Source organism: Convolutriloba macropyga, chromosome 5 (assembly GCF_964194025.1).
Source record: "Convolutriloba macropyga chromosome 5, txConMacr16.3, whole genome shotgun sequence".
Taxonomy (NCBI): domain Eukaryota; kingdom Metazoa; phylum Xenacoelomorpha; order Acoela; family Convolutidae; genus Convolutriloba; species Convolutriloba macropyga.
Genome location: NC_134472.1, coordinates 73121994 through 73149782, shown reverse-complemented (window position 1 = coordinate 73149782; position 27789 = coordinate 73121994). Strand labels below are relative to the sequence as shown.

At 37.5% G+C, this 27789-nt stretch overlaps 2 protein-coding genes across 2 annotated transcripts in view; both read left to right on the top strand.

Annotated features, from left to right (window-relative positions):
- The window catches only part of LOC142339626 (coatomer subunit beta'-like), a 263545-nt gene that overhangs the window by 77931 nt on the left and 157825 nt on the right, over positions 1–27789 (top strand). The gene's annotated exons all lie outside the window — the stretch shown is intronic.
- Positions 1407–8873, top strand: LOC142340251 (uncharacterized). Its single transcript, XM_075390802.1, has 3 exons — positions 1407–1596; positions 4544–4815; positions 8571–8873. The coding sequence occupies exons 1-3, from the start codon at positions 1416–1418 to the stop codon at positions 8796–8798; spliced, it is 681 nt and encodes a 226-aa protein (XP_075246917.1). The 5' UTR covers positions 1407–1415; the 3' UTR covers positions 8799–8873.

Below are 27789 nucleotides of genomic sequence, written 5' to 3'. Positions count from 1 at the left end.
TATTTCTGTACTGTTTTTCTTCACAATTAAATGGACGCACAATGCAACTCAGTTTCAAAAGTTTTAGAAGAAGTGTTTTATATATCAGACTTGAACTTAGCAATTGGTATAACTTAACTCAGCATAATTTTTTTTGATAACAAACTCTTAATTTGGAGATTTAATGGGGAACGGCAATAAATGTGACATAGAAATTTGCTGCTCTGCACTTTGTTCAAAAAAGAAGTCACGTTATTTTTTAATGGCATTAGCATTGGTTCATTCTCTGGATACAACTTAACTGATTAAATTAACAAAAAAGTAACAAAAGATTGATATTTATAAGCGCTAACAATGCCCCAAAATGAGCTTGAAAAACTGAAAATTTGAGATGAAACAAACCTATGATTTGTTAATATATACCGAAACCTAATTCCAAATATTAGATTTTACCATGAAGTTAATCAGATATATATCATTTATCAGATTTTGGTTAATAAAAAAATTTTTTAAAAGAATTTTTCGGCTGAGTAGAATTAAAAACATTTTTTTAAACAACAGACTTGAAGAAGAATTTTAGAACTATTATAGCGACAATTGCAAAAATTAAAAGTACGTTTGCTTTAAAGAGCACCAAGCCACTACTAAAAAATGAAGTAATTCGAATGTTTTTTTTTTGGCTCGTCACGTGCCTCAGTTGAAGCTGGTGGAAAATGTCGACAGATCTTACCCCGTCAAAAAAAAGTAATATAACAAACGCTGCTATGACAATATAAAAAGGGAATAGTTTTTTGCTGTCAAAATGTACCGTCAAAAAACGAACAACATATCACAGAAAATAGGGGCAACTGCAGTATTTCAATTATTATCGATTTTGATAACTAGTGGATGAAAAAATAATTGCCAAAATTGTCGTCACGCGGTTGAGCAGTCTGAGTCTTTATGCCTCTTATTCCAGTCAAACTTCCACGATTATTATTTTGTTTTATGATACTGCTATCAATAAGATTAAAAAGAACATTTGTGAGTTTCTGGAACTCACAATTCGAGGTTCCGGGATGGCTATACAGTCAGGTCTGCTGCAACAAGATAAACAGAACCGTATAAAGTCACCCAGTGAAATTTATTTTATACTTAAGGGAAGAGTGTTCTCCGTTTAAATAGACTTTGCGATTGTTTACTTCTCCCCCAGTTGATTATAGTCCTCATCAATTTGTATTTTTTCACCTTTATTAATCAATTATAATTTGATTAAAATTGACAATGGCTCCAATTTAAAGGCTACAAAATCTATTATCAGTGCAAACTCAAACTCAATTATTTTGGTCACATATGGTAATGAAAATAAAAATTTTGTTCACTGGAGAAAACGGAAAGTGTTTCGAAATTCGCGTTTCATTATTGTTTTGAAATTGTTTTTAGAGAAGGACAAACACATGCCCAACATGACCTCTGAATGGGTGGAGGTCAACTTTGCGAGGACGTTCCTGCTCCTCTCAAACCTGGTTGGCTTCGTGGAAGTTGCGCTGTTGATTTTGAGTGGTCTTGAGATCTTGAAAGAGCTGGGATCCTGCTGCTCTCTCTTTGCACTCCATTCCTCCATGTTGATAACTCAGGGTTTGTTCTCATTCCTGTTCAACTTTTGTGAATAGTGGAAAGGGTGTCCCGCTTTGTCGGTCACAAAAATCCCGGTGTGAGGTAATCGAAATATTAATCGACCAGGTCTTCCCCATTATAGCCCCCCCCCCCCCGCGTGAAATTATAGACCCCCCCCCCGTGAAATTATAGACCCCCCCCCGTGAAATTATAGCCCCCCCTATTATGGCATATTTACCATGCTTGGGGGGGGGGGGTGGTAAACATGGTTACTATAGGTTATCTGACCACTAAGATGGGGGAGGGGGCTATAGGTTATCTGACCACTAAGCTGGGGGGGGGGGGGGCTATAATGGGAAAGACCCAATCGAACATCATTGTCTGTAGGTTTACCCTCCCGGATGATAAATACACGGTCTCGGCCAAATTTTTGCCGCGCTATTTCGAATTATAAGCGCTCTATGTCGATTCATGACACCACATAATGGAATCGTAGTCCAAATATGTCTGAAAAAAAGCTCAAATTCGAATCATAAGCGCGTTCTCTGAAATCATAAGTCCACAAAAACGCAATAAATGCATAATGTGATCAAGTCTGGCTCGTATACCCCCGCTGAATCAAAATTCTTGAAAACTATCATTTAACCTCTGTAAGCTAACTGAGAAATATATCTCAGGTAATTTTTTTGTCACCTTAATCGATTTTGTTGTTTGTTGATTAAGGTGACAAAATTGGTCTTAAGTTTTTGTAATTATGTACTCATTTTTGTTGCTAATTATCGATTTTCGGAGAATTCATACAAAACTAAGACACTTCAGATCGTAGTTGCACAGTTTTGAATCATTGTACTTTCGATGCATAGTCGAAAATTTTGCATAGTCCCGCAGGGTCGGAAGATAAACAAGCTTTGTCGGAATATTTTGTGGTAGTAATGCGAGCTCATTAGATTTATGACCAAATTTTTTGTGTGGAAATTCTTATTATGACCATTTTTGTCTGGATCAATTGGTTCATATTTCCACCACCTCACCCCGGGATTTTTTCCCTGGGACTTTGTATGAAAACATCGCAGCCAAAAGGGACTGAATTGTCCTCCTAATTGTGAAAAACATGCTTGTAAAGGCGACTGTTAATTGGTGGGCTGAAATGATTAGGTGTTAAAATTGTCGGTTTAAAGCGAATCGGGGTCAAAAGAAAAAGAACAGTGGAAAATTGCTTATAATTGCAAAATATTTATTGTTTTCCTCGCAAGAGAGATTAAATTGACCAAAATTATTGATGTTGGGGGAGGGGTGGGCTAAGCAGTGACAACTACTGTGAAAGGGCATCAGTACTGAATTCAAACAACCACTTCTTACTTCTTACTTGCAAGCTTAGTTTACCAAACATTACACCAACTGGTCTTAAGCTCTCTAACTCGGGCATCTCTTATAACCCATTCTCATATCCTTTCTTGTTCCCCAAGGCTCCATTTCTCTAACCAAGTATACGTTGAACAAGTAAAGCTTTTTCTCAAGATATTTCTGGCTTATATTATGCATAATTTACATTAGGTTGCTTCGTCTCTCAACCATCTAAAAATTGAAATATGGAAAATAATAGGACGGTAAATCTTGTTTGCTAAATCTTATTCCATTGTGATACAAGGGCGGTGTTTCAATCAAAATTCTAGTAAAATTTGATACAAAAAAAGGACTGAAACGGGAAATTTTTTAGCAAACATTTGCGAGAAATGACTAGAATATAGATTTTGAAACCAAGATTTGACCGGATTCATGCATACAGACTCCAACTCCTGCCACAGAAATCCCAATTTTTGTTCTCTAAAATGTTGGCAACAATTCTCTTGAATGAAGTTAGACTGTTATTCCGGGATCACCCAGGTTTAGACCTCTACTTATGAAAAGACTTTATAATTCTAGTAGGGGGAGACTTTATTAACTATAAATACACAGTCCAGAACTTAGGTAAAGTCAAGGTAAAGTCTTTTCATGGGTCCAGCTAAGTATTTTCAGAGCCAATTAAAGCCGAGCACGATCTTTTAATAGGTCGAGCATGGTCTTTTCATGAGTCGAGGATCGCATTTTCTGGGATTAATAACAGTTAACCTTTCTATATTTCTTTTTTTGTTGTGTAACATCTACCAGCAACGCCAAACTAGCGTTACAACAGGCAGTCCAACTTCCAAAAATATGTGGATTTCCGCCAAACAATCTTAAGAAATAATGAATTCTTAAGATAAAATAGTTTCCGCAATTTTGCAATATAGCGAATTTGTTTGGTTGAATTCAGCTAGTTAACAAAGCTCAAACAATTGATATTTCATCATCCTTGAGTTTAGTTTGTTATGATTTAGTTTATTGGGTTCTAAAAGTCGTTTTTTCATATATATTTATAATACCACTGTTCGTTTTTCTGGAAAATTTGAGAAAAATTGAAAAATTTGAACGGTAAAACCCGTTGACTACGTTATAAGCAAAGACCAATTTACAGAGCAAATGTAATTTTTTTGGGTCCAGCATGAACACTTTAGGTCGAGGTAAAGTCGAGCATCATATTTGGGTCGAGCTAAAGTCCAGCATCAAAAATTTTGGTCGAGCAAAAGTCTAGCTGAGCGATTAGGTCCAGCTAAATTCTTTTCATGGGCTGTTTGAGTCCAGTATGGTCTTTTCATACCACCTTTTCGTCGAGCATGGTCTTTTCATAATTCGAGGCCTAAACCTGGGCATCCAGTAAATATTGGGGAACACTTTGGCTGAATGGCAAAAACTGGCGAGTTTGCGTTCCTATAGGCAGGGGGTACAATGAATTCAAAGATAAATCGGATAGGATTTAAAAGATCTATAGTTTAAAAAATTCGCTCCGGTGTCTGTCTGAACGCATGTTACCCCCTGCATGCGTTCAAAAATGGTGTACGTCATGAACTATATCAATTGAAAACCTCGATCAGGGTTTTAATGTGTTCAGGGGTATTGGCCTTTTTGGCGGCATCCTTGATGACGGATGCCTTCCACGTCACAGACAACGACCAGGAATTCAACATCGGCTGGAATCTCGTCTTCCTCTGGCTCGGCGTCTCCTCTCTCGCACCCATTCTCCTGGCAACGGTGGGCAAACTCCTCTGGGTGTGTTGCCCTGGCAACCAGGGCCCTGTCGAGGACGATAAAGAGGAGTTTATCAAAACTGGGAAAGTGGTCGGCATTGACGAAACGGACAATAAACCGTCAGGATCCGAAAAGGTCAGAGGATACCCGTAGCAGGGATCTTCTCAGTAAGATCGGATGTCGGAAGAACGCCGTTTGAATATTCAGCACCAGCACAGATCAACAAAACTAAACACTGGCACCTTAAATGTAGAATCGTTTCTTCAAAAAAGAGATAAATAGACCCCAGTAAATTGAGTTAATGCGCTAAGTACTAGCGGCAGCTTTAGAAAAAGCAATTCGAAATGCCCTGAATATAAGTGTTCACTATTTTATAGGCTAATTGTTCGCATTTTTGTCTAGATCACACCGTTCATATTTCTACATCATCCCGTGTGGGGAGAACGATTCAAATTGATTGTCTAAATTTGGGTTTAAACATCTTAAATTAAACTGGCACAGATTGTCAATTATTTTTAAAAATCATCAAATGAAAACTGCTTCTCATTTTCTTATTCATGGTAAACTTTTTGAAACAATTAGCAGTTTTGAGCCTTAAATTTGAAGATTTCAGCATTGCCCTATAGTTCTTGACGCGAATCCGCATAAAGGCTTAATTTACTGGTGTCTTTCTGGAAGTGTTTCATCTTTCTCGGTAAAAACAATCAATGCATAATTTATATATTTACCAAAGCGTTTGGTATTTTTTCTGATGAAGAGGGAAACACGTCCATGGAAAAATCTACCATAAAAATTAGTCATTGTATCTAGTTGGCACTGAAAACCCTGATAAAATTATGCGCGACAGAAAAAAACCATCATATAAAAATTGCCATAATAGATCGTTATCCAAATAATAATAAATATTTGATCTTATGAACTGAGGGTGAAAACGGGGTTTGAAATGCTGACCAGATTTTAGCCAGATATACACCATTTCGGAATGTATTCGATACTAGAAAAATTAACCACCGTATAGTAATGTAAATTGTTAGTTGTAGACGCACTGGTGTAAAAAGTTATGTACATTTATGATAGAAATAAAGTTTTAAAATTCGACTTTTTCATCTTAGAAGAGAAAAGGGACCTGCAGAACGAAGTGGTGTATATTGGTATAAAGTTTAGATCAAAACCAATATTTTTTTTTGAAAAAAGACCTTTTCTCAAGCACAGAGCTCAATGACCACCAAAAATATATTTATCACACAACCAATATAGGTGCCCTATCTTATGCGTACGCCATGCATTTTTAGTGACCAAAATAAAGGAAAAAAATTAGCTTGAAGAAACCAGAACGGGCCGCTGAAGGAAACAACTATCGTTTTTGGAACAATTTCGGAAGTGTGACAAAATACCAAATTTTTAATACGTTATTTTTTTAGTCTTAAATTGCTTTAACAAAATGTGGCAGCCTTAAGAAAAAATTTGATGTTAATTAGAGGATGTCATCAAGCGTTTAGTTAATAAATTTTCATTTATTTTCGTTTTTTGCCTATATTTAATACCAAAACATCGACAATCTTTTTTGTTTGCTATAAGAGTGAACTTCCGTAATTCATTATCACTGTGCACAAAAACTGCCGGCCGTTGCTTTTTGAGACAAGAAGCTTGAAGTTTTGTGCTTGAGAGTTTTTCTTGTATCTCGTTTGGCGATTTTTCCCGTAGCTTGCTTTACATTTGTTTGCATTGATAGAGACAATTTGGTTTGTGTTTAAAAGTTGTAAAAAATTGCTTTGAATGAAAAATACTATTGAATTTCTTTCTATCGATTTTTTCTATTCTCATTTTTACCCAAATTCTGGTTTTCCCTAATTTCGTTTTGCCGCTGCAGCTTCAAAAGTCAAATTTGGATATTCATTCACAAAGAGCGTCCTTCTTTTGTTCAGTTTATACTTTTATGAAAACATCTCATCTTTTTTGTCTCATGAGAAGCATCATTTCCTCATCTCATTTTTCAAATGTTGTCTCATAACTCTACTTTTTCCAAACAGACGCTAAAATGTTTAATCAATTTGATTATATTTCGGTTGAATAAAACTGAGCCATTTATATGGCGACCGAATTTTGATTGGCCTCCATTGACCCCACAGAGGAAGAATAAAATCAATCTTATCTGTTTTTTAAGAAAAACTCTCAACCGTTTTGTTTTTCAGGATCTATTCTGTTTTGCCCCCCCCCCCAATGTTTTTTACGTCCCCCAGTTACAAATTATATGTTGTTATATAGCCCGTTATTATGTAAGAATATAGCACGTGCTCCTGGGGGGGGCAAATTTTTTTTAAATATAAGCTCACTAAAGTGAGGGGGGCAAAACAGAATAGATAAGTTTTTCATATCACTGTGGCTGGAGATATGCAAAATTAAGCAGTCCTTAAGCTCACGAATATTACATATAGTTTAGTTGAGGAATAATTACATGATTTTAACTTGGTGAACACTTTGCTCTAGTTAACAAAAATAAGAAGTAAAAGATAGGAAAATAAAAGAAAGTTTTCAGATTCCCGCAACAATTTTTGACTGTTTGAATTTTTGCGCTAAATTGCGAAGATGTTTTTAGTTCAAAAGGTATGATCTCAACTTTCAAGGGACTAATTTTTTTCTCAATAGAAATAATCTATTCTAAGGGCAAAATAGACATAATAGTGTAACCGTAGTGCAGAATATTTTGATTTACAAATTATTGATACTCTTCTTAAAAATTTTATCAAATTGCTGCTCAATGCTGTTGCAGCTTACCTAACCAATTGAATACAAGAAATTGTTCAAATTTTTCATTTTTTTTTCACATACTTCAAAACTTTATTACAAAATGCAAAATTTAATCAACGTCATAAACAACCAGTAGGAAGAAAACTTTCAGTTTTATCTGCATAAAGATTGAAAATTTTATTGTTGAAAAATTGATTATAACATTTGCGAGGTGAACAAGCTCAAATATTAAACTTTCGCATCTATTATGTTGTGCTATATTCTATTGTATTTTCTCTACATTAAAACAAATTAAAGCACTTTCTTTAAACTATCTACTTTCCAATTCCATTGTTAAACTCACAACACAATAATCATTTTGGCTGAAAATTCCTTTTATAAAATGTGCTGAACTTTTTCAAATATTTTTTTGAAATGCACTAAAAAATTTGAGAAATTCGCCAACTTGGCTGAATTATTAAATGTCAAATTTATAACAGGAAACAAAAAAGTTTTCAGATTCCCGCAAAAATTTTTGAAGTTTTGAAATTTTGAGCTAAATTTCTAAAAGATGTTTTTTAGTTCAAAAGGTATGATCTCAGCGTTCAAGGGACTAATTTTTCTCTCAAATTCGCCATCTTGACTGAATTTTGAAATATCGACTTTATAACAGAAATGTGCCAAAAAATGTAATTAGTTTTTAAAAGGAATGTGGGAATATTGAGCAAGGAAAGTGCTGATAGGGAGTGAAACCTCTTTTCATTTTTTCTGTTGAAATTATGTGATAAATGTGCTAGAATTAGGAGGTTCGAAATACTAGCAAAAAATATTGAAGAATTTATGTAAGAAAAGTGCAGAAAATTGTCTCAAATTTTATTAAAAAAAGCGCCTGGATTGTATTGAAAGCGCTGATCAGATTTTTGGAACTGTTAAATTTATGTGAGAAATGCGCCGAAAAATGTGCTAAGTTTTTGTAAGAATTGCTTTGACAAGCGCTAGACATACTTTTATTCAGCAGTTCTCGCATCTACAGTTTAACTGTCAACATTTTTCACATAATTTCAACACGCTCAGTGGATTTCTTACAAAATTTTCCCCATTTCCACCCGCTGAAACTTTTACACTTTTCCAGCTTTTTTCGAAGAGTTTTTCTGAACTTTTAGAAGACCACTAGGGGGTCCCCCAGCCTCTACTCTTTGGCCACGACTTCGGCAGCGGTGGAGCCAGCCAACTGGCGTATTAACAACACATACGAGATGAGATCCGACTACAATGCTCTTATGAACGAGGCCAGGAAGGAGTACACTCGACCCCCTCCCAGAAGAGACACTGAAGGACCAGTTGCGCCTCCTCAGAAACCAGTTCGACCTAATAAAACTGTCGTGGCTTAAAAATGCAAATTATAATGTAGAGTTGGAATTGTTTCCTTGTTCCCCTCAGAAGGGGAATCTTCCCGGGTCACTTCTAGCCAGTGCCCGTACACTCTAAAAAATGTGCAGGTGTAAATTTACCTAAAAATTCAGGTAAATTCACCTGAACTGTGCATGTGTTTTGGCGTTCCTGCACACTACCTGCAGGTACCTGCACGTACCTGCAAATGCAGGTAATTTTACCTGAATTATGCATGTAATAATAAGTCCCCCTGCACAATTTACCTGCAATTTACCTGAAAAGTCAAAATTTCAGGTAACCTTGCCTGAACAATTTACATTAACTTTTAAGGTAATTTGCCTTTACAGTGAGTGTACCATATAAAATGGACTAATTGGTCCAATTGGCCTATAATTACACAAAACATATCTTAATACATGTAAAAAAAGTCCTTATAATGTGGGATATGACAAATTAACAACTATACTAATTGTCAGTTATATAATGTTGTTATTTGTCGGAAAATTGCATAAATTAGCTCAAAATTAATTAAAGGTTGGGGCGCTGGCTGGTAATGGATGAGGATTATCAGAGAGTTTATTAAGGTCACTACGAATAAATAACGGCGAAAACTTGTTCATTTTTCATACAAAAACTCTTACTTTTATCAAGCTAAAAATGCTAAAATTGTTTGCGCATAATTAATTGATATATAAAATAACCCCCCCCCCCATCTCAGGGGGTAAGGAAACGGTTCTGTAAAAAGTTATTTTTCGACACAATTGATTGATTATAACATTTGAACATTTGAGATAATCTGAAGCAAAAATCAAGCACACTTTACTTTTTGTAGGTTAATAGATGATTATGCATACCTGTCGATGAAATTGGTAATTTTACTCAACATTTGATATTGCACTTATATGATGTATTACAACCCGAAAAAAACAAGGTAAATGAAAAACAACCGTATATAAACAACCATATCAATTCTTTAATGAGCAGTATAGGATAATTGATGAAAGCGGCTGATAAATATTTTAACTAATTGAAAAAATTAAAATTTATGTTTTTGGTAAATAGGTTTTCAAAGAACCACAGCCAGCTACTATTGAATACCCAGGTTGAGGTCCAGACTAAAATGGCTTCTGTTCAGACCGTCCCAGAGAAAAGCGACCTCTGATCACCCTAGTGGTCGATGAATCAAAAAACTTGCAAGAATCTTGCAAGGCAATCTTGCAAGTGAATGCATACCGGTACCAAGATTCTTGCAAGATTCTTGCAAGTTTTTCGATTCACTTGCAAGAATCTTGCAAGCTTATCGATTCATCTTGCAAGATTCTTGCAAGCTTTTCGATTCAAATGCTGGGGAAAGGGGGCCAACGGAGAAAGGGTGCAGATTTTTGCAGCAGTAAACTTGTCTTAGCATTTGCATGAGCCTTTTTGACTTCTTTGACGACTACAGACGGTGCATTACTGTGCTCCAAAAGGAGCGCACCCTGACCTAGCCGCCAAAGAAAAAACAAAGACCCTAAATAGCTAAGACTAATGCGCGAAGGGGTCACAAACAAGGGCGGGGGGTTATCGCGCTGCGCGAAGGGGTCACAAACAAGGGCGGGGGGTTATCGCGCTGAAGAAAGAAACAGACAAACATATAAATAAACATCTAAATGCACCAGAAAAGGGGCACAGAGAGGGGTTGGGGATATAGCACTGAAGGCAGAAAGAAAGAAAGCTTTTGCATGAGCCTTTTTGACTTCTTTGACGACTACAGACGGTGCATTACTGTGCTCCAGAAGGAGCGCACCCTGACCTAGCCGCCAAAGAAGAAAAAAAGACCCTAAGGCTAATGCGCGAAGGGGTCACAAACAAAGGCGGGGGGTTATCGCGCTGCGCGAAGGGGTCACAAACAAGGGCGGGGGGTTATCGCGCTGAAGAAAGGAACAGACAAACATATAAATAAACATCTAAATGCACAAGAAAGGGGGCACAGAGAGGGGTGGGGATTCGAGCGGAACGAAACGAGCGCCAATCGAGCAAGCGAAAAGCGACCGAAGAAACGAGCGACCGTGTAAGCAACCGAACGAAAAACGAACGAGCGCAAAGCAACCGAAACAGAAACGAGCGACCGTGAAAGCGACCGAACGAAAAACGAACGAGCGCAAAGCGAGCGAAACAGAAAGGAACGAGCGAGAAAGCGAGTGAACGAAAAACGAGCGAGCGAAACAGAAACGAACCAGCGTGAAAGCGAGAGAATGAAAAAACGCGAACGCAGACCGAGCGAAGCGGAAACGAACGAGCGCGGAAGCACGCGAGCGAGAAACGAATTTGCCCAGAGGGCAGTCCTAGAAAGAAAAAGCCTTGCCATAAGGCAAGAAAGAAAGCGAAGGAGCAAATGCCCATAAGGCAACAAGAGAAAAAGAATGGGACAGAGAAGTCAACCCAAAAATCGAGCGCAAGCCAGTCGGAGCAAACGAAAGAAAAAACGTGAGAGCGACCTAGAGGCAAACCTAGAGCGCGAGCGACTTAGAGGCAAACCTAGAGTGGAACAAACAACACTAATAAGACTAAACACAAGCAACAAAAAAAACTTGAGCAGGAAGAAAAGTGAAACGAAAGTCAGAACATTTTCTTGTAGTCATAAGTGTGTGCACACAGAAAACTAAATGTTCACATCATAGCGCATCTTTGGAACAAACAAGGCTTTTAAACTAAAAGACAGACAATGAAAGAGTAAAAAAATCTAGAGAACAGGAAGAAAAGAAGAACGACAATCCGAACACTATTTCTTTATCATCACTGTGTGCGCTCAGAAAACTTAATTTTCACATCACAGCGCATCAGTGGAACCAACAACACTAATAAGACTAAGCACAAGCAAAAAAAAATAGAAAAAAAACTTGAGAGCAGGAAGAAAAGTGAAACGAAAGTCAGAACACTTTCTTGTAGTCATAAGTGTGTGCACACAGAAAACTAAATGTTCACATCAGAGCGCATCTTTGGATTAAACAAAGCTTTTAAACTAAAAGACAGAAAAAGAAAGAGTAAAAAAAATCTAGAGAATAGGAAAAAAAGAAGAACGACAGTCAGAACACTATTTCTTTATCATCACTGTGTGCGCTCAGAAAACTTAATGTTCACATCACAGCGCATCAGTGGAACAAACAACACTAATAAGACTAAACACAAGCAACAAAATAGAAAAAAAACTTGAGAGTAGGAACAAAAGTGAAACGAGAGTCAGAACACTTTCCTGTAGTCATAAGTATGTGCACTCAGAAAACTCAAGGTTCACATCATAGCGCATCTTTGTAACGAAAATTAATAGTAAGACCAAACACAAGCAAGAAAAGAGTAAATGAAACGTTGAGAGCAGGAAAAAAAGTGGAACAAAAGTCAAAACAATTTCTTATTATCATCACTGAGTGCGCTCAGAAAACTCAATGTTCCCAGCATATCTGATTAGTGGAACAAACAAAATTTATAAAAACAAAAGACAGACAACTAAACAGTAAAAAAAATCTAGAGAACAGCAAGAAAAGAGGAAAGAGAGTCATGACAACACTTGGTTATTATCAATGAGTGCGCTCAGGAAACTCAATGTTACAATCACAGCATATCAATGGAACAAACAACACTATTAAGTCTAGACACAAGCAACAAAGGAAAAATAAATCTTGAATGCACGAAGAAAAGTGAAATGAGAGTCAGAACACTTTCTCGTAATCATAACTGTGTGCACTCAGAAAACTCACATCAGAGCACATCTTTGGAACAAAACTTTTAAAACAAAAGACAGACAAAGAGTAAAAAAATCTAGAAAACACGAAGAAAAGAAGATCGAGAGACAAAACACTATTTCTTTATCATCAATGAGTGCGCTCAGGAAACTCAATTTTACAATCATAGCACATTAATGAAACAAACAAAACTTTTTACAAAAGACAAACAACAAAAACGTTTTAAAAAAATCAACAGAACAGGAGGAAAAGACGAACGAGAACCAGAACACTATTCTGTTATAATCAATGAGTGCGCTCAGGAAACTCAATGTTACAATCACAGCACATTAATGAAACAAACAAAACTTTTTACAAAAGACAAACAACAAAAACGTTTTAAAAAAATCTAGAGATTAGGAGGAAAAGACGAACGAGAACCAAAACACTATTTCGTTATCGTCAACGAGTGGGCTCAGGAAACTCATGTTTCAATCACAGCACATCAAGGGAAGAAACAATACTATAAGACTAGACAGAAGCAACAGAAGAAAAAACTAGAGTGCAGGAAGAAAAGTGGAACGAGAGTCAGAACTCTAAAACAAAACTCTTGAAACAAAAGCCAGGCAACGAAAATCTGGAGAGCAGGAAGAAAGGAACGAAATTCAAACACTGAGCATCACAAGAACAACCAACACTAAAAAGACTCAACACAAGTAACAATAGAGTTCCGGAAACTCAATGTTTCCATCATAGCGCACCAAGAAACAAAACTTACAAAACAAAAGACAGACAACGAAAAAGTTAAAAATATAGAGAGCAGGAAGAAAGGAAGAAATTCAGAACTCTATCTCGTTATCTTCACTGAGCTAATAAGACTAAAAAGACTAAACAAGCAACAAAAGAGTAGAAAACATCCTGCGAGCAGGAGAAGTGGAACGAGATTCAGAGCATTATTTCGTTATCATCACTGACTGCGCTTAGGGAATTCAATGTTCCCTTCACAGCGCATCGAAGTAACAAAAAAACTTAGGACTAAAAACAAGCAACAAAAGAGTGAACAACTCTCGAGAGCAGGATGAAAAGAAAAATGAGATTCCGAACACTATCTCATTATCATCACTGTGTGCACCATCCGAACTCAATGTTGCAATCACTGAGCATCAAAGGAACAAACAACACTGAAAAATCTACACAAGCAATAAAAGAGTTCCTGAAACTCAATGTTTCCATCACAGCGCACCAATAGAAGAATCAAATTACAAAAAAAACAGACAACGAAAGAGTAAAAAGAATCTGGAGAGCAGGAAGAAGAGAACGAAATGCAGAACACCAATTCGTTATCATCACTAAGAGCAGTCAGGAAACTTAAAGTTCCCATCACAGCACATCAATGTAACAAACAACACTATTAAGACTAAACACAAGCAACAAAGTGAACAATATTCTGGAGATCAGGCTGAAAAGAAAAACGAGATTCAGAACACTGAGCATAAAAAGAACAACCAACACTAAAAAGACTCAACACAAGTAACAAGAGAGTTCCGGAAAATCAATGTTTTCATCACAGCGCATCAAGACACAAAACTTATAAAACAAAAGACAGACAACGAAAGAGTTGAAAATATAGAGAGCAGGAAGAAAGGAACAAACTCAGAACTCTATCTCGTTATCTTCCATGAGCTAATAAGACTAAAAAGACTAAACAAGCAACAAAAGAGTAGAAACCAAATCCTGCGAGCAGGAGAAGTGGAACGAGATTCAGAACATTATTTCGTTATCATCACTGATTGCGCTCAGGGAATTCGATGTTCCCTTCACAGCGCATCGAAGTAACAAAAAACACTATTAGGACTAAAAACAAGCAACAAAAGAGTAAACACAATTCTGGATAGCATGATGAAAAGAAAAAAGATATTCAGAACACTATCACGTTATCATTACTATGTGCGCTCCGGAAACTCAATGTTCCCATCACAGCGCATCAATGGAAGCAACAGAAATTTTAAAACAGACGAAAACGAAAGAGAGAAAATCTAGAGAGCAGCAAGACAAAAACAAAATTCAGAACATAATTTTGTTATAATCACTCTGTGCGCCCAGGAAACTCAATGTTCCTATCACTGAGCATCAAAAGAACAACCAACACTAAAAAGACTACACGTAAGCAATAAAAGAGTTTCGGAAAATCAAAGTTCCCATCACAGCGCACCAAGAAACAGAACTTTTAAAACAAAAGACAAACAACGAAAGACTAAAAAAACCATGGAGAGCCGGAAGAAAAGAAAGAAATTCAGAAATCTATCTCCTTATCTTCACTTTGAGCTATTAACACTAAAACAACTAAACACATGCAACAAAAGAGTGAATAAAATCTTGCGAGCAGGAAGAGAAGTGCAACGAGAATGAGAACGATTTCGTTATCATTACTGAGTGCGCTCAGGGAATTCGATGTTCCCTTCACAGCGCATCAAAGTCAAAAAGCACTATTAAGACTAAAAACAAGCAACAAAGAGCGAAAAAAATTGTTTGCGCTCAAAAAAGGAACACAAAAATGTGGGAAAAGAAGGAACACAAGAACAAAAAGATAGAATTATTTTCTGAATGTCATCACTGTGTGGGCTCAGAAAACTCAAAGCACCCATCACAGCGAATGAATCAAGACAGCAAAATAGAAAACGCTTAAAATCATCAGGAAAAATTTTAAGACAGCAGGAGCAGAGAAGGATTTTGAACACTTGCTGTTGGTCATCAATCTCCGCTCAGAGAAATCAAAGCACCCATCAAAGCAAAACCGAAAAAGATGTAAAGCAGACAGCACACAAAGGCGCATAAACGAGCACATAGAAAAATATTCTAAGGCACCTGAACTTAAGAAGCTCCACCACCACTGTAGGGAGCAAAAACACTTGTGACTTAATTCATTTTCTAAAAGGAGAGACTTACTTAATTTTTACAAGACCACGAAGGTTACGGATTAATTAAGGGACAAATTTTTTCGCCTAATTAGAATTTTTCAAGAAAGCTAACCTCAAAAGCTCGACCACTGTCGTGAGCCACTTAGAAATTTAAGAGAAAAATTCAACAACGCACTTAAATTTATATCAACCGGTAAAGTGCACAACTAGATCATGAACAAAACGACACACTGTATCTATATATAACAAAATAAAGAAAGCCAAATACAAAGCTAACAGCAAAAAGTCATAAATAAGGCAAACAACAAAACAAAAAAGAAGAAGTTATCCAGCAAAGGCAGTAGTTTTGATTAAGTTCATGGAAATCATTTTTTCACAGTGTAACCAAATGTCTCACACGCTTTGAGAAGTAAACGCAGAATGTCTATTTTTCCGCGCGGAACTGGGTGATAACCACCCTTATTGTCAAATTGTTTTTTGAACATGCAAATTTGCTTGAAAAGGTTTTGTCCCAAGTGTCGCTGCAGTATTTTGTTTGTTTGTATTATGAGGGGCATCGCAACATCCAATCTCGGAAGAAGTTTCACTACACGCACTCGTGTACCTTTTTCGGAGAGTACTTGGCAAAATGCAATTAGTTTACATGCTACATTTATCGGTAGCTCGGCACTTTTGTTTCGGAATTGTCCCAGGTCGTTGTTACCAAGCATGACCACCACAAAACGATATTTGGCCGCTCTATCAACATCGGCTGATGTTAAGTCCATTGCTCGCCTACCACTGACGCCGTCTACTCTAAGGGGTATTTGACTCAAAAGTTTGTCTTTCAGTATATCTCTTTCAAGATGGCGGATATTGGAGTCTCCAATTATTAGCACAGCTTCAGTCTTCGGGACCATTTTCTAAGCAAAAACTAATATAAATAACGGCTAGAGCTAATGCATGTAGTCTTACTCAGACCGTGGCCGACCAACTTTTAAGACCGTGGCCTACTAAACCTATTACTAATACTACTAGAGCAAGTTTTTCGAAATAAATATGCTACATTATGAGCTGAACCACTGTCATCAGCTTCTCAATTTTAAATTAGTATAAAAAAGTTAATGAAACTTGAACAAAAAATTTTTAAGGCTAATTTAGTTATGTTCAAAACCCTCTCGCATGACACTGGCCAAGAAAATATTGTTTCCGACGTCCAGTAAAACACACTTATACCTAAGATCCTTAACATCAATGATTTTCAGTTCTCCTGGTTTGCCAATTTTGTAATGGAAACAAAAGTTATCATCCAACTCAGCAAAATAGCTTAGAACCTTTTTGCTTTTGAAAAACCTAGCAATTGCAACACAGACGCCTACTTGGTCTGCAAAATACTCGATCTTAACGAACTTACTTGCAGAAGTCTGTGCAACGCAGTTCGAAATATTGTTTTTAGTGTATGTGAAGGACGAAGAATAATATAAAATCTCACCGAAAAACCTGCCTCTTATTTCGGTAAGATTGTTTTCGATAGCAAACTGGTAACTTTCACTGCTTAGTTTTGTATAAAGAGCACAATTTATTGTTTTTGTCTCGTCCTGCATACTTTGTTTCGATAGAAATTTTTCGACAATTTTTTCTGGATTTTTTAAAGTACCTTTGACAGTACGGATTAACATGTGGTTAGCTGATTCAAAAGAAAATGCTGAGACCATCCAGAGAGGTCCGATTTTTTTTGCCTGTTCGACCAAATGTCGAATAGTGTGCAAATTGAAAGACTGGGATTCTGGAGAGAACACTTTTAAAAAATTTTCTAAACAGATCCCAATTTGCTTCTCCGCATGAGAAATGATGCTATCATTTAACCTTTGCTCGCTCAGCACGCGAATCGCAAATGATACTCTGCAGAAAATTTCGGCAAGCTCAGAATCAGATAAGGAAAATTGTTGAAGGAGCAAAGGACCGAGATGAAAGAGAAAAAGTCGGTAGTCCGCTGCTTTCCAGAAACTTAATTCAGTTACACTTTTAGGCTTATGCAAATTTTCGTAGGGAACCATTATTTTTGTCAGGGAATGATTAAAATTATGTTTATCATTTTACTATTTTCGATAGAACAGCTTGTGTGAGAACTTTTGCAAAACCTAGAAAAACTTGGTGCATTGGGTCAATAGGTACATCCCAGGGAATACCAAAAAACTTACTAATAGGAGATACACCTTTAACGCCAAATGATTTAGATCTCGCATTTTGAAAATATTCCGAATTTTTCCGTATTTTAAAATTTTCTCTGACTGGATAGAGCATCCTGTGATTACAATACAAACCTTCCATGTAACAATAGGGGCAGCCATAGTATCCATTAAACTGCTGCAACAAGCAGACAGCAGCCATGGCTGGCATATCACAAATAAGAAACAAAAACTTCAGTGAGCACTCACCTACACCGTCTAAAAAAAATTTTGTTGAAGAGAAAGTTCCATCTCAATTGATATTTTCTTAAGCAGAAAATTCCAATCGGGTTTTCCAACACCTCGCCATAAGCACAATAAAACGTGGTTACCAAAACTGCCTCGTATTTTAGGAGGCAAATTGAATATCTGCACCCAAACTGGCCAAACAGACAAATTTCTAGATTTGAAAAGCGCAACACCATCTATATTTACATTCAGAAGAATTTCTCTATCACCTATCATAACATTTCCTGTTTGCCATAAACAACCGCTTTCCCAAGACTGCTTAATTAAACGCTGTTTACGAGAATTCACTAACTTAAGCTGCTCATGAAGACTGATAGTCAAAAGGTCGCCTGAGTTGTCTTTGAAACATGCTACGGACGGGTGAATAGGGAGCGGCGAAGCAGATAGAACGTTATTCGGAGATGGCAAAACATTTGAAAATAGCTTCAAAAAATCTTTTCTGGCAATGCCAGACAAAATGTGCTTGTCAGCTAAAGAATGAAAGGCGTCAACGAACTCGGTTGTTGAAAAATCAGATCCATCGAAAAGCTCTAGCTCATTGCTCCAAAACTCTGAACCTAATTCTTCGTCACCAATCTCGTTAACATCATCAGCATTGCTTTCTACTGTCTCAAACACTTGAAGGTCTACAGCAGCTTGACGAAGAGGCGTTGAACACATTGCGGGCTGATCCACAATGTGATGTTGAGGAGAAAAATCGAAGCTGTTCTCATAACTACGCAAGAAGTTGCTAACACTTGAGGGCCTAGAGCTTTGCAATGAACCATAGAGTTCGTCATAGGATATTTCAGAAATTATCTCAGTTGTCTCCTCTTCATCCTCTGTATCAACAGATCCCTTTGCTAATATTTTGCCTGTAGAGAACCTATACAGCAGATCTACTGGCTCACCTTTTTTATTACAATTTTCTTTGTTTTCCGTGGTCTTAACCAGTTTTCTATTAACTGTTCCGCCAAATAGTTTTCTTTTACGTGATGGCAGACGATTTTCAAGTGGATCTCCGTGCTCCGAACTGTATTTGCACAAGCAGTCTTTATTAAAATTGCCAAAAAAATTGATATCATATTTAACAGTAAGTTCCTCCCCCTTTTTAATATCTCGTATTGCCATACACCGGACAATATGTCCGTCAATAACATACTTAGCATTCGGTTTGCAGGACGAATTTACGAAAGACACTGGTCCCAACATCAGAAAAGTAGTTTTTATGTTCCTAGTTGTTGTTAGCAGGGAAAAATCATTGAAACCAGCGATATGTTCTTCATCTGGCAACTCACTTAAGAAACCTGATACTCCTGGAATTAAGTTGTTTTTTTCAAAGTCTAAATTTAAAAAGAGTCCTATTTGCGAAAATGTTTCTGATGGGATGTAATTAGCAACTTGAAACTATACAACCTTCATTGAAGATTTATACTCCTCCTCAAGAAACAATCTCACGTCTTCCTCGTCTTTTGAGTTCCTCACCTCCTTGTGCGTATCAATTCTGTGCGTGCACAACTGCTCATTGTCCACATAGCGCCGCGTGAGATTACCGTCAATCACGGCCAATGTTTTCCAGTCAAGCTTTACTCTTTTCAAAGTCTTAGAATTCATATTCATGACTGAAAGTCAGAATCCAAATCAGGTAAAGGTATATTTGAAAAACAAATTTAGCGGATTGTTCATGCCAAAAAAAGATCAGAAGCCAAAAACTGTTTTGAGCAAAAAATGTGATTATTTGCATATTGTAATTTAAAACGACTATTATTTCGAGCAAGCGTATTAAGGACAAACAAAAACGAATACATGTTAGAATTGTACATTAACCTCAGGGCTCCAACTACTGTAATGAAGCATTCTCAGAATCTATTGAAAACAAGATTCAAACTCTAACAAGAAAAGCATATCTTAAACTATAGACACCAGAGATAACGAAGAAGTCAGTACAGTAATCCGTCCAAGACTTGTTTGGTCAATTTTCAACGGCATTCTGATTTTTGATGCCACTGCGACGTTTCTCGAATTGCTCTTTGATGCCCACCTGGTTTGCCCCCAGCTTGGCTCGATTATAAGCGTAAATTGATTCACCACAGAACAGCTGGACAGCAACTGTCAAAAGCAGAAAAAACTTAGTAAAAGAACTTTGAAGCCAAAAGAAGAAAAAGTTGATACCTTTGAAGGCCCTTTCGGCTTCTCTGGGTGCACGTTGTCGCGTGGTTTTGAATTTCCTTCGGGGCGAGAAACAAAATTTTGCTCTCTCTTCTTCGCTCAAAATTTTTCTCACAACAATAGACCCAAAACCGCGAAAGTCTCCATCCTCACCATGAAAATCGAGAAGATCTCGACTTTTGTAGAAGAATTCCGCGTTTTTTGGTCTCTTACTAAATTGACTCGTCTTTTTATTCTAAATAAGATTTTATGTTTTTAATGTGTCTGCTCAAAAATTCAGAATAAGAAAGATTAGGTTTAGAAAAATTGAACCTTTGCCCTCAGCTTTTCAGCAGCCAAAACCAAAGTATTATGCAGCTCAAGTTCAGTTGCGCAAGATTCTTCTAAGCGCCTCTCAATTTCAAGCAATTCGTCCGTCAACTCAGCTATTTGTTTGCTGGACATCAATATTCCAGCCTCGACCGACTTTATTTCACTTAGTGATATCGGCTGATCCATTTAAACTGAAGAGGCAAAATCTTAGTCAATACTCTTTGTCAAGATCATAAAACAACACGGCAATAAAAGTTGTAAAATGCATACAATTTATTATTAGCAGGAAGTTCAAAAAATCTTTTTATCAGAATTTATTGTGAAACTGTTTACTATTAAAAGTATCGGAAAAACGAAGCATGACTTGCTGACTTAATATCGATAAAATGAAAAGGGAGACAAAACAAAAGCAGAAACTATCAGCACAAACAGTCAAAAATCAAGACACCAAATTCATGTTTGCACGATAAAAGTTATATTATGAAGCAACAAACTGAACAATTAACAAACGACAAAACGAAATGGGCGAAGTTGGTTTCACACAAATACCGAAATGCTACAAAGCTATTAGTCACTTTGTACCAAATGTCTTCAAACCTAAATAATTGGCAAAGACCTAACACCCCAACCACTGTTATGGGATAACTTATTCATCTGAATCACTGTTCTCTTTGAAGCCCTTGTTCTTATACCCGTTTCCCATGACATTCACAAGTCTGACCGTTCGTCGGTAAACTTTCTTCGAATATTCCTTCCCCAAGACCACTTTTACAGCTTTCTTGAATTCGATCTCTCTGGCTTCATCAATTCTAGTTCTCCCGGTCTGTTCAGGTTTAAGCTGCTTATGCGGATCAATGACATGATTTGCCAACTCTTCCTTGCTCCAAAGTGTCCTAGCAACTCGTTTCACTTTTTCTTCAGCAGTATCGCCCCCTTTGTTCGTCAGACATTTGCCTTCGAAGGACAAATGCTCCTTTTATTCATCATCTACTACATCAACCCTGGCCTGAGCAGTATCCTTTGCCTCCGTTACTTCCTTCATGACCTTTCGCACAAGAACAAGATTTTCTTTTTGGATCTGATTGGACCTATCAAGTCTTTGCTCCAACCTGGAGGCTAAATGCAACAACTTCTCGTAAGCCAGCTGTTTAAGCGCAGCCTTCTCACCGTCTGAACGCCCACATTTGCTGCATTTGTCCTCACTATCTGCATTTTCAGTATCACCACTTTCTTGTCGTCGGCGCTTTCGAGAGGGAGCAACCTGGGAGGATTTACCTACAGGCTCATCAGACTCCGATTCAGAGAAGGAGTCAACAACAGCATTATGTTTATCATCTGCCTTGTCAGAGCGTTCTTCGGAGATTACTTCCTGTATAACTTTGGTTATGTCAAGATCCTTGACATCGAAATCGGGATCATCAATTTTCTCCGTCATGTACCCGCCCACTTTAAGCATCAGCTCATGAGGACCGTAAGTTATAAATTTTCCGCTTCCAATCCGAGGGAACTCTACAATGCTATTCCTCTTTAGACTAACTTTCTCCGTGTTCAGCATTACTGGCCAATCCTTATCGTTAGCCGCGAATAACATATAGGAGCGGTCAATTTCGAAGAAAAAAATGAAAGTCTGATCCGAACTGAGACAGATATCGTTAATTTTTTTCGCCTTCTCCAAAGCACGTACTGATTTTCGCTGAATGGTGATTGGCATCTCGAGAAGAATCAAAACTAAAACACGACTAAATTGAAAATCACTTAAATTACAAGCCTAACTTTTCAGCGCGCAATTTGACAACTTATCAAGAACTTTTTTGTATACCACCTGGGTCAAAAATTTTTTCCCTATCAGTCTGTAATCGGGTAGTGACACTCCTCACTAGACCCTCAATTCATTTGAATAAGTCCTTGACTAGGTTCAAAAGCGATTTATGTTGAAACACTATATAGTTTTTGAGCGCGAAATTTGACAACGTAGCAAGTACTTTTTTCGTATACCACCTAGGTCGAAAATTCTTTCCCGATCAGACTGTACTCGGGTAGTGACACTCCTCACTAGACCCTCAATTTATTTAAATAAGTCCTTGACTTGGTTGAAAAGCGATTTATGTTGAAACACAATAAAGCGCGTTTTTGAGCGCGAAATTTGACAACGTATCGAGTACTTTTTTTGTATACCACCTAGGTCGAAAATTCTTTCCCGATCAGACTGTACTCGGGTAGTGACACTCCTCACTAGACCCTCAATTTATTTAAATAAGTCCTTGACTAGGTTGAAAAGCGATTTATGTTGAAACACTATATAGCGAGTTTTTGAGCGCGAAATTTGACAACGTATCAAGTATTTTTTTTCGTATAACAGCTACTCCGAAAATTCTTTCCCTATCAGACTGTACTCGGGTAGTGACACTCCTCACTAGACCCTCAATTCATTTCAATAAGTCCTTGACTAGTTTCAAAAACGATTTATGTTGAAACACTATATAGCGAGTTTTTGAGCGCGAAATTTGACAACGTAGCAAGTACTTTTTTCTTATTCCACCTAGGTCAAAAACTCTTTCCCTATCAGACTGTACTCAAGTAGTGAAACCCCTCTCTAGACCCTCAATTCATTTGAATAAGTCCTTGACTAGGTTCAAAAGCGATTTATGTTGAAACACTATATAGCGAGTTTTTGAGCGCGAAATTTGACAACGTATCAAGTACTTTTTTCGTATACCACCTACTCCGAAAATTCTTTCCCTATCAGACTGTACTCGGGTAGTGACACTCCTCACTAGACCCTAAATTCATTTGAATAAGTCCTTGACTAGTTTCAAAAGCGATTTATGTTGAAACACTATATAGAGTTTTTGAGCGCGAAATTTGACAACGTAGCAAGTACTTTTTTCGTATACCACCTAGGTCGAAAATTCTTTCCCCGTCAGACTTTACTCGGGTAGTGACACTCCTCACTAGACCCTCAATTTATTTGAATAAGTCCTTGACTAGGTTCAAAAGCGATTTATGTTGAAACACTATATAGCGAGTTTTTGAGCGCGAAATTTGACAACGTATCGAGTACTTTTTTCGTATACCACCTAGGTCGAAAACTCTTTCCCTATCAGACTGTACTCAAGTAGTAACACCCCTCACTAGACCCTCAATTCATTTGAATAAGTCCTTGACTAGGTTCATAAGCGATTTATGTTGAAACACTATATAGCGAGTTTTTGAGCGCGAAATTTGACAACGTATCAAGTACTTTTTTCGTATACCACCTACTCCGAAAATATCTTTCCCTATCAGACTGTACTCGGGTAGTGACACTCCCCACTAGACCCTAAATTCATTTGAATAAGTCCTTGACTAGTTTCAAAAGCGATTTATGTTGAAACACTATATAGAGTTTTTGAGCGCGAAATTTGACAACGTAGCAAGTACTTTTTTCGTATACCACCTAGGTCGAAAATTCTCTCCCCATCAGACTGTACTCGGGTAGTGACACTCCTCACTAGACCCTCAATTTATTTGAATAAGTCCTTGACTAGGTTCAAAAGCGATTTATGTTGAAACACTATATAGCGAGTTTTTGAGCGCGAAATTTGACAACGTATCAAGTATTTTTTTCGTATACCACCTACTCCGAAAAATCTTTCCCTATCAGACAGTACTCGGGTAGTGACACTCCTCACTAGACCCTCAATTCATTTCAATAAGTCCTTGACTAGTTTCAAAAGCGATTTATGTTGAAACACTATATAGCGAGTTTTTGAGCGCGAAATTTGACAACGTAGCAAGTAATTTTTTTCCTATACCACCTAGGTCGAAAATTCTTTTCACATCAGACTGTACTCGGGTAGTGACACTCCTCACTAGACCCACAATTGATTTGAATAAGTCCTTGACTAGGTTCAATAGCGATTTATGTTGAAACACTATAAAGCGAGTTTTTGAGCGCGAAATTTGACAACGTATCAAGTACTTTTTTCGTATACCACCAACTCCAAAAATTCTTTCCCTATCAGACTGTACTCGGGTAGTGACACTCCTCACTAGACCCTCAATTCATTTCAATAAGTTCTTGATTAGTTTCAAAAGCGATTTATGTTGAAACACTAGATAGCGAGTTTTTGAGCGCGAAATTTGACAACGTATCGTGTACTTTTTCTGTATACCACCTAGGTCAAAAATTATTTCCCTCTCAGACTGTACTCGGACAGTGACACTCCTCACTAGACCCTCAATTCATTTGAATAAGTCCTTGACTAGGTTGAAAAGCGATTTATGTTGAAACACTATATAGCGCGTTTTTGAGCGCGAAATTTGACAACGTATCGAGTACTTTTTCTGTATACCACCTAGGTCAAAAATTATTACCCCCTCAGACTGTAATCGGACAGTGACACTCCTCACTAGACCCTCAATTCATTTGAATAAGTCCTTGACTAGATTGAAAAGCGATTTATGTTAAAACACTATATAGCGCAATTTTAAGCGCGAATTTTGACAACGTATCGAGTACTTTTTTTGTATACCAACTAGGTCAAAAATCATTTCCCCCTCAGACTTTACTCGGACAGTGACACTCCTCACTAGACCCTCAATTCATTTGAATAAGTCCTTGACTAGGTTGAAAAGCGATTTATGTTGAAACACTATATAGCGCGTTTTTGAGCGCGAAATTTGACGACGTATCGAGTACTTTTTTTGTATACCACCTAGGTCAAAAATTATCTCCCCCTCAGACTGTACTCGGACAGTGACACTCCTCACCAGACCCTCAATTCATTTGAATAAGTCCTTGACTAGGTTGAAAAGCGATTTATGTTGAAACACTACATAGCGCGTTTTTGAGCGCGACATTTGACAACGTATCGAGTACTTTTTTTGTATACCACCTAGGTCAAAAATTATTTCCCCCTCAGACTTTACTCGGACAGTGACACTCCTCACTAGACCCTCAATTCATTTGAATAAGTCCTTGACTAGGTTGAAAAGCGATTTATGTTGAAGCACTATATAGCTCGTTTTTGAGCGCGAAATTTGACAACGTAGCGAGTACTTTTTTTGTATACCACCTAGGTCAAAAATTATTTCCCCCTCAGACTGTACTTGGACAGTGACACTCCTCACTAGACCCTCAATTCATTTGAATAAGTCCTTGACTAGGTTGAAAAGCGATTTATGTTAAAACACTATATAGCGCAATTTTGAGCGCGAAATTTGACAACGTATCGAGTACTTTTTTTGTATACAACCTAGGTCAAAAAAAAGCTCCCCCTCAGACTGTACTCGGACAGTGACACTCCTCACTAGACCCTCAATTCATTTCAATAAGTCCTTGACTAGGTTGAAAAGCGATTTATGTTGAAACACTACATAGCGCGTTTTTGAGCGCGAAATTTGACAACGTATCGAGTACTTTTTTTGTATACCACCTAGGTCAAAAATTATTTCCCCCTCAGACTGTACTCGGACAGTGACACTCCTCACTAGACCCTCAATTCATTTCAATAAGTCCTTGACTAGGTTGAAAAGCGATTTATGTTGAAGCACCATATAGCTCGTTTTTGAGCGCGAAATTTGACAACGTATCGGGTACTTTTTTTGTATACCACCTAGGTCAAAAATTATTTCCCCCTCAGACTGTAATCGGACAGTGACACTCCTCACTAGACCCTCAATTCATTTGAATAAGTCCTTGACTAGGTTGAAAAGCGATTTATGTCAAAAACACTATATAGCGCAATTTTGAGCGCGAAATTTGACAACGTATCGAGTACTTTTTTTGTATACCACCTAGGTCAAAAAAAGTTCCCCCTCAGACTGTACTCGGACAGTGACACTCCTAACTAGACCCTCAATTCATTTGAATAAGTCCTTGACTAGGTTGAAAAGCGATTTATGTTGAAACACTACATAGCGCGTTTTTGAGCGCGAAATTTGACAACGTATCGAGTACTTTTTTTGTATACCACCTAGGTCAAAAATTATTTCCCCCTCAGACTGTACTCGGACAGTGACACTCCTCACTAGACCCTCAATTCATTTCAATAAGTCCTTGACTAGGTTGAAAAGCGATTTATGTTGAAGCACCATATAGCTCGTTTTTGAGCGCGAAATTTGACAACGTATCGGGTACTTTTTTTGTATACCACCTAGGTCAAAAATTATTTCCCCCTCAGACTGTAATCGGACAGTGACACTCCTCACTAGACCCTCAATTCATTTGAATAAGTCCTTGACTAGGTTGAAAAGCGATTTATGTTAAAACACTATATAGCGCAATTTTGAGCGCGAAATTTGACAACGTATCGAGTACTTTTTTTGTATACCACCTAGGTCAAAAAATAGTTCCCCCTCAGACTTTACTCGGACAGTGACACTCCTCAATAGACCCTCAATTCATTTGAATAAGTCCTTGACTAGGTTGAAAAGCGATTTATGTTGAAACCTTATATAGCGCTTTTTTGAGCGCGAAATTTGACAACGTATCGAGTACTTTTTTTGTATACCACCTAGGTCAAAAATTATTTCCCCCTCAGACTGTACTCGGACAGTGACACTCCTCACTAGACCCTCAATTCATTTGAATAAGTCCTTGACTAGGTTGAAAAGCGATTTATGTTGAAACACTATATAGCGCGTTTTTGAGCGCGAAATTTGACAACGTATCGAGTACTTTTTTTGTATACCACCTAGGTCAAAAATTATTTCCCCCTCAGACTGTACTCGGACAATGACACTCCTCACTAGACCCTCAATTCATTTGAATAAGTCCTTGACTAGGTTGAAAAGCGATTTATGTTGAAACCTTATAAAGCGCTTTTTTGATCGCGAAATTTGACAACGTATCGAGTACTTTTTTTGTATACCACCTAGGTCAAAAATTATTTCCCCCTCAGACTGTACTCGGACAGTGACACTCCTCACTAGACCCTCAATTCATTTGAATAAGTCCTTGACTAGGTTGAAAAGCGATTTATGTTGAAACACTATATAGCGCGTTTTTAAGCGCGAAATTTGACAACGTATCGAGTACTTTTTGGAACCCACCCAGGTCAAAAACTATTTCCCCCTCAGACTTTACTCGGACAGTGACACTCCTCACTAGACCCTCAATTCATTTGAATAAGTCCTTGACTAGGTTGAAAAGCGATTTATGTTGAAACACTATATAGCGCGTTTTTTAGCGCGACATTTGACAACGTATCGAGTACTTTTTTTGTATACCACCTAGGTCAAAAATTATTTCCCCCTCAGACTGTACTCGGACACTGACACTCCTCACTAGACCCTCAATTCATTTGAATAAGTCCTTGACTAGGTTGAAAAGCGATTTATGTTGAAACACTATATAGCGCGTTTTAGAGCGCGAAATTTGACAACGTATCGAGTACTTTTTTTGTATACCACCTAGGTCAAAAATTATTTCCCCCTCAGACTGTACTCGGACAGTGACACTCCTCACTAGACCCT

Coding starts and splice junctions, on each gene's coding strand:
- LOC142340251 (XM_075390802.1), top strand. CDS start 1,416: ATGCCCAACATGACCTCTGAATGGGTGGAGGTCAACTTTGCGAGGACG. Junction 1,597..4,543: donor CTCCATGTTGATAACTCAGG/GTTTGTTCTCAT, acceptor TAATGTGTTCAG/GGGTATTGGCCTTTTTGGCG. Junction 4,816..8,570: donor AACCGTCAGGATCCGAAAAG/GTCAGAGGATAC, acceptor CTGAACTTTTAG/AAGACCACTAGGGGGTCCCC.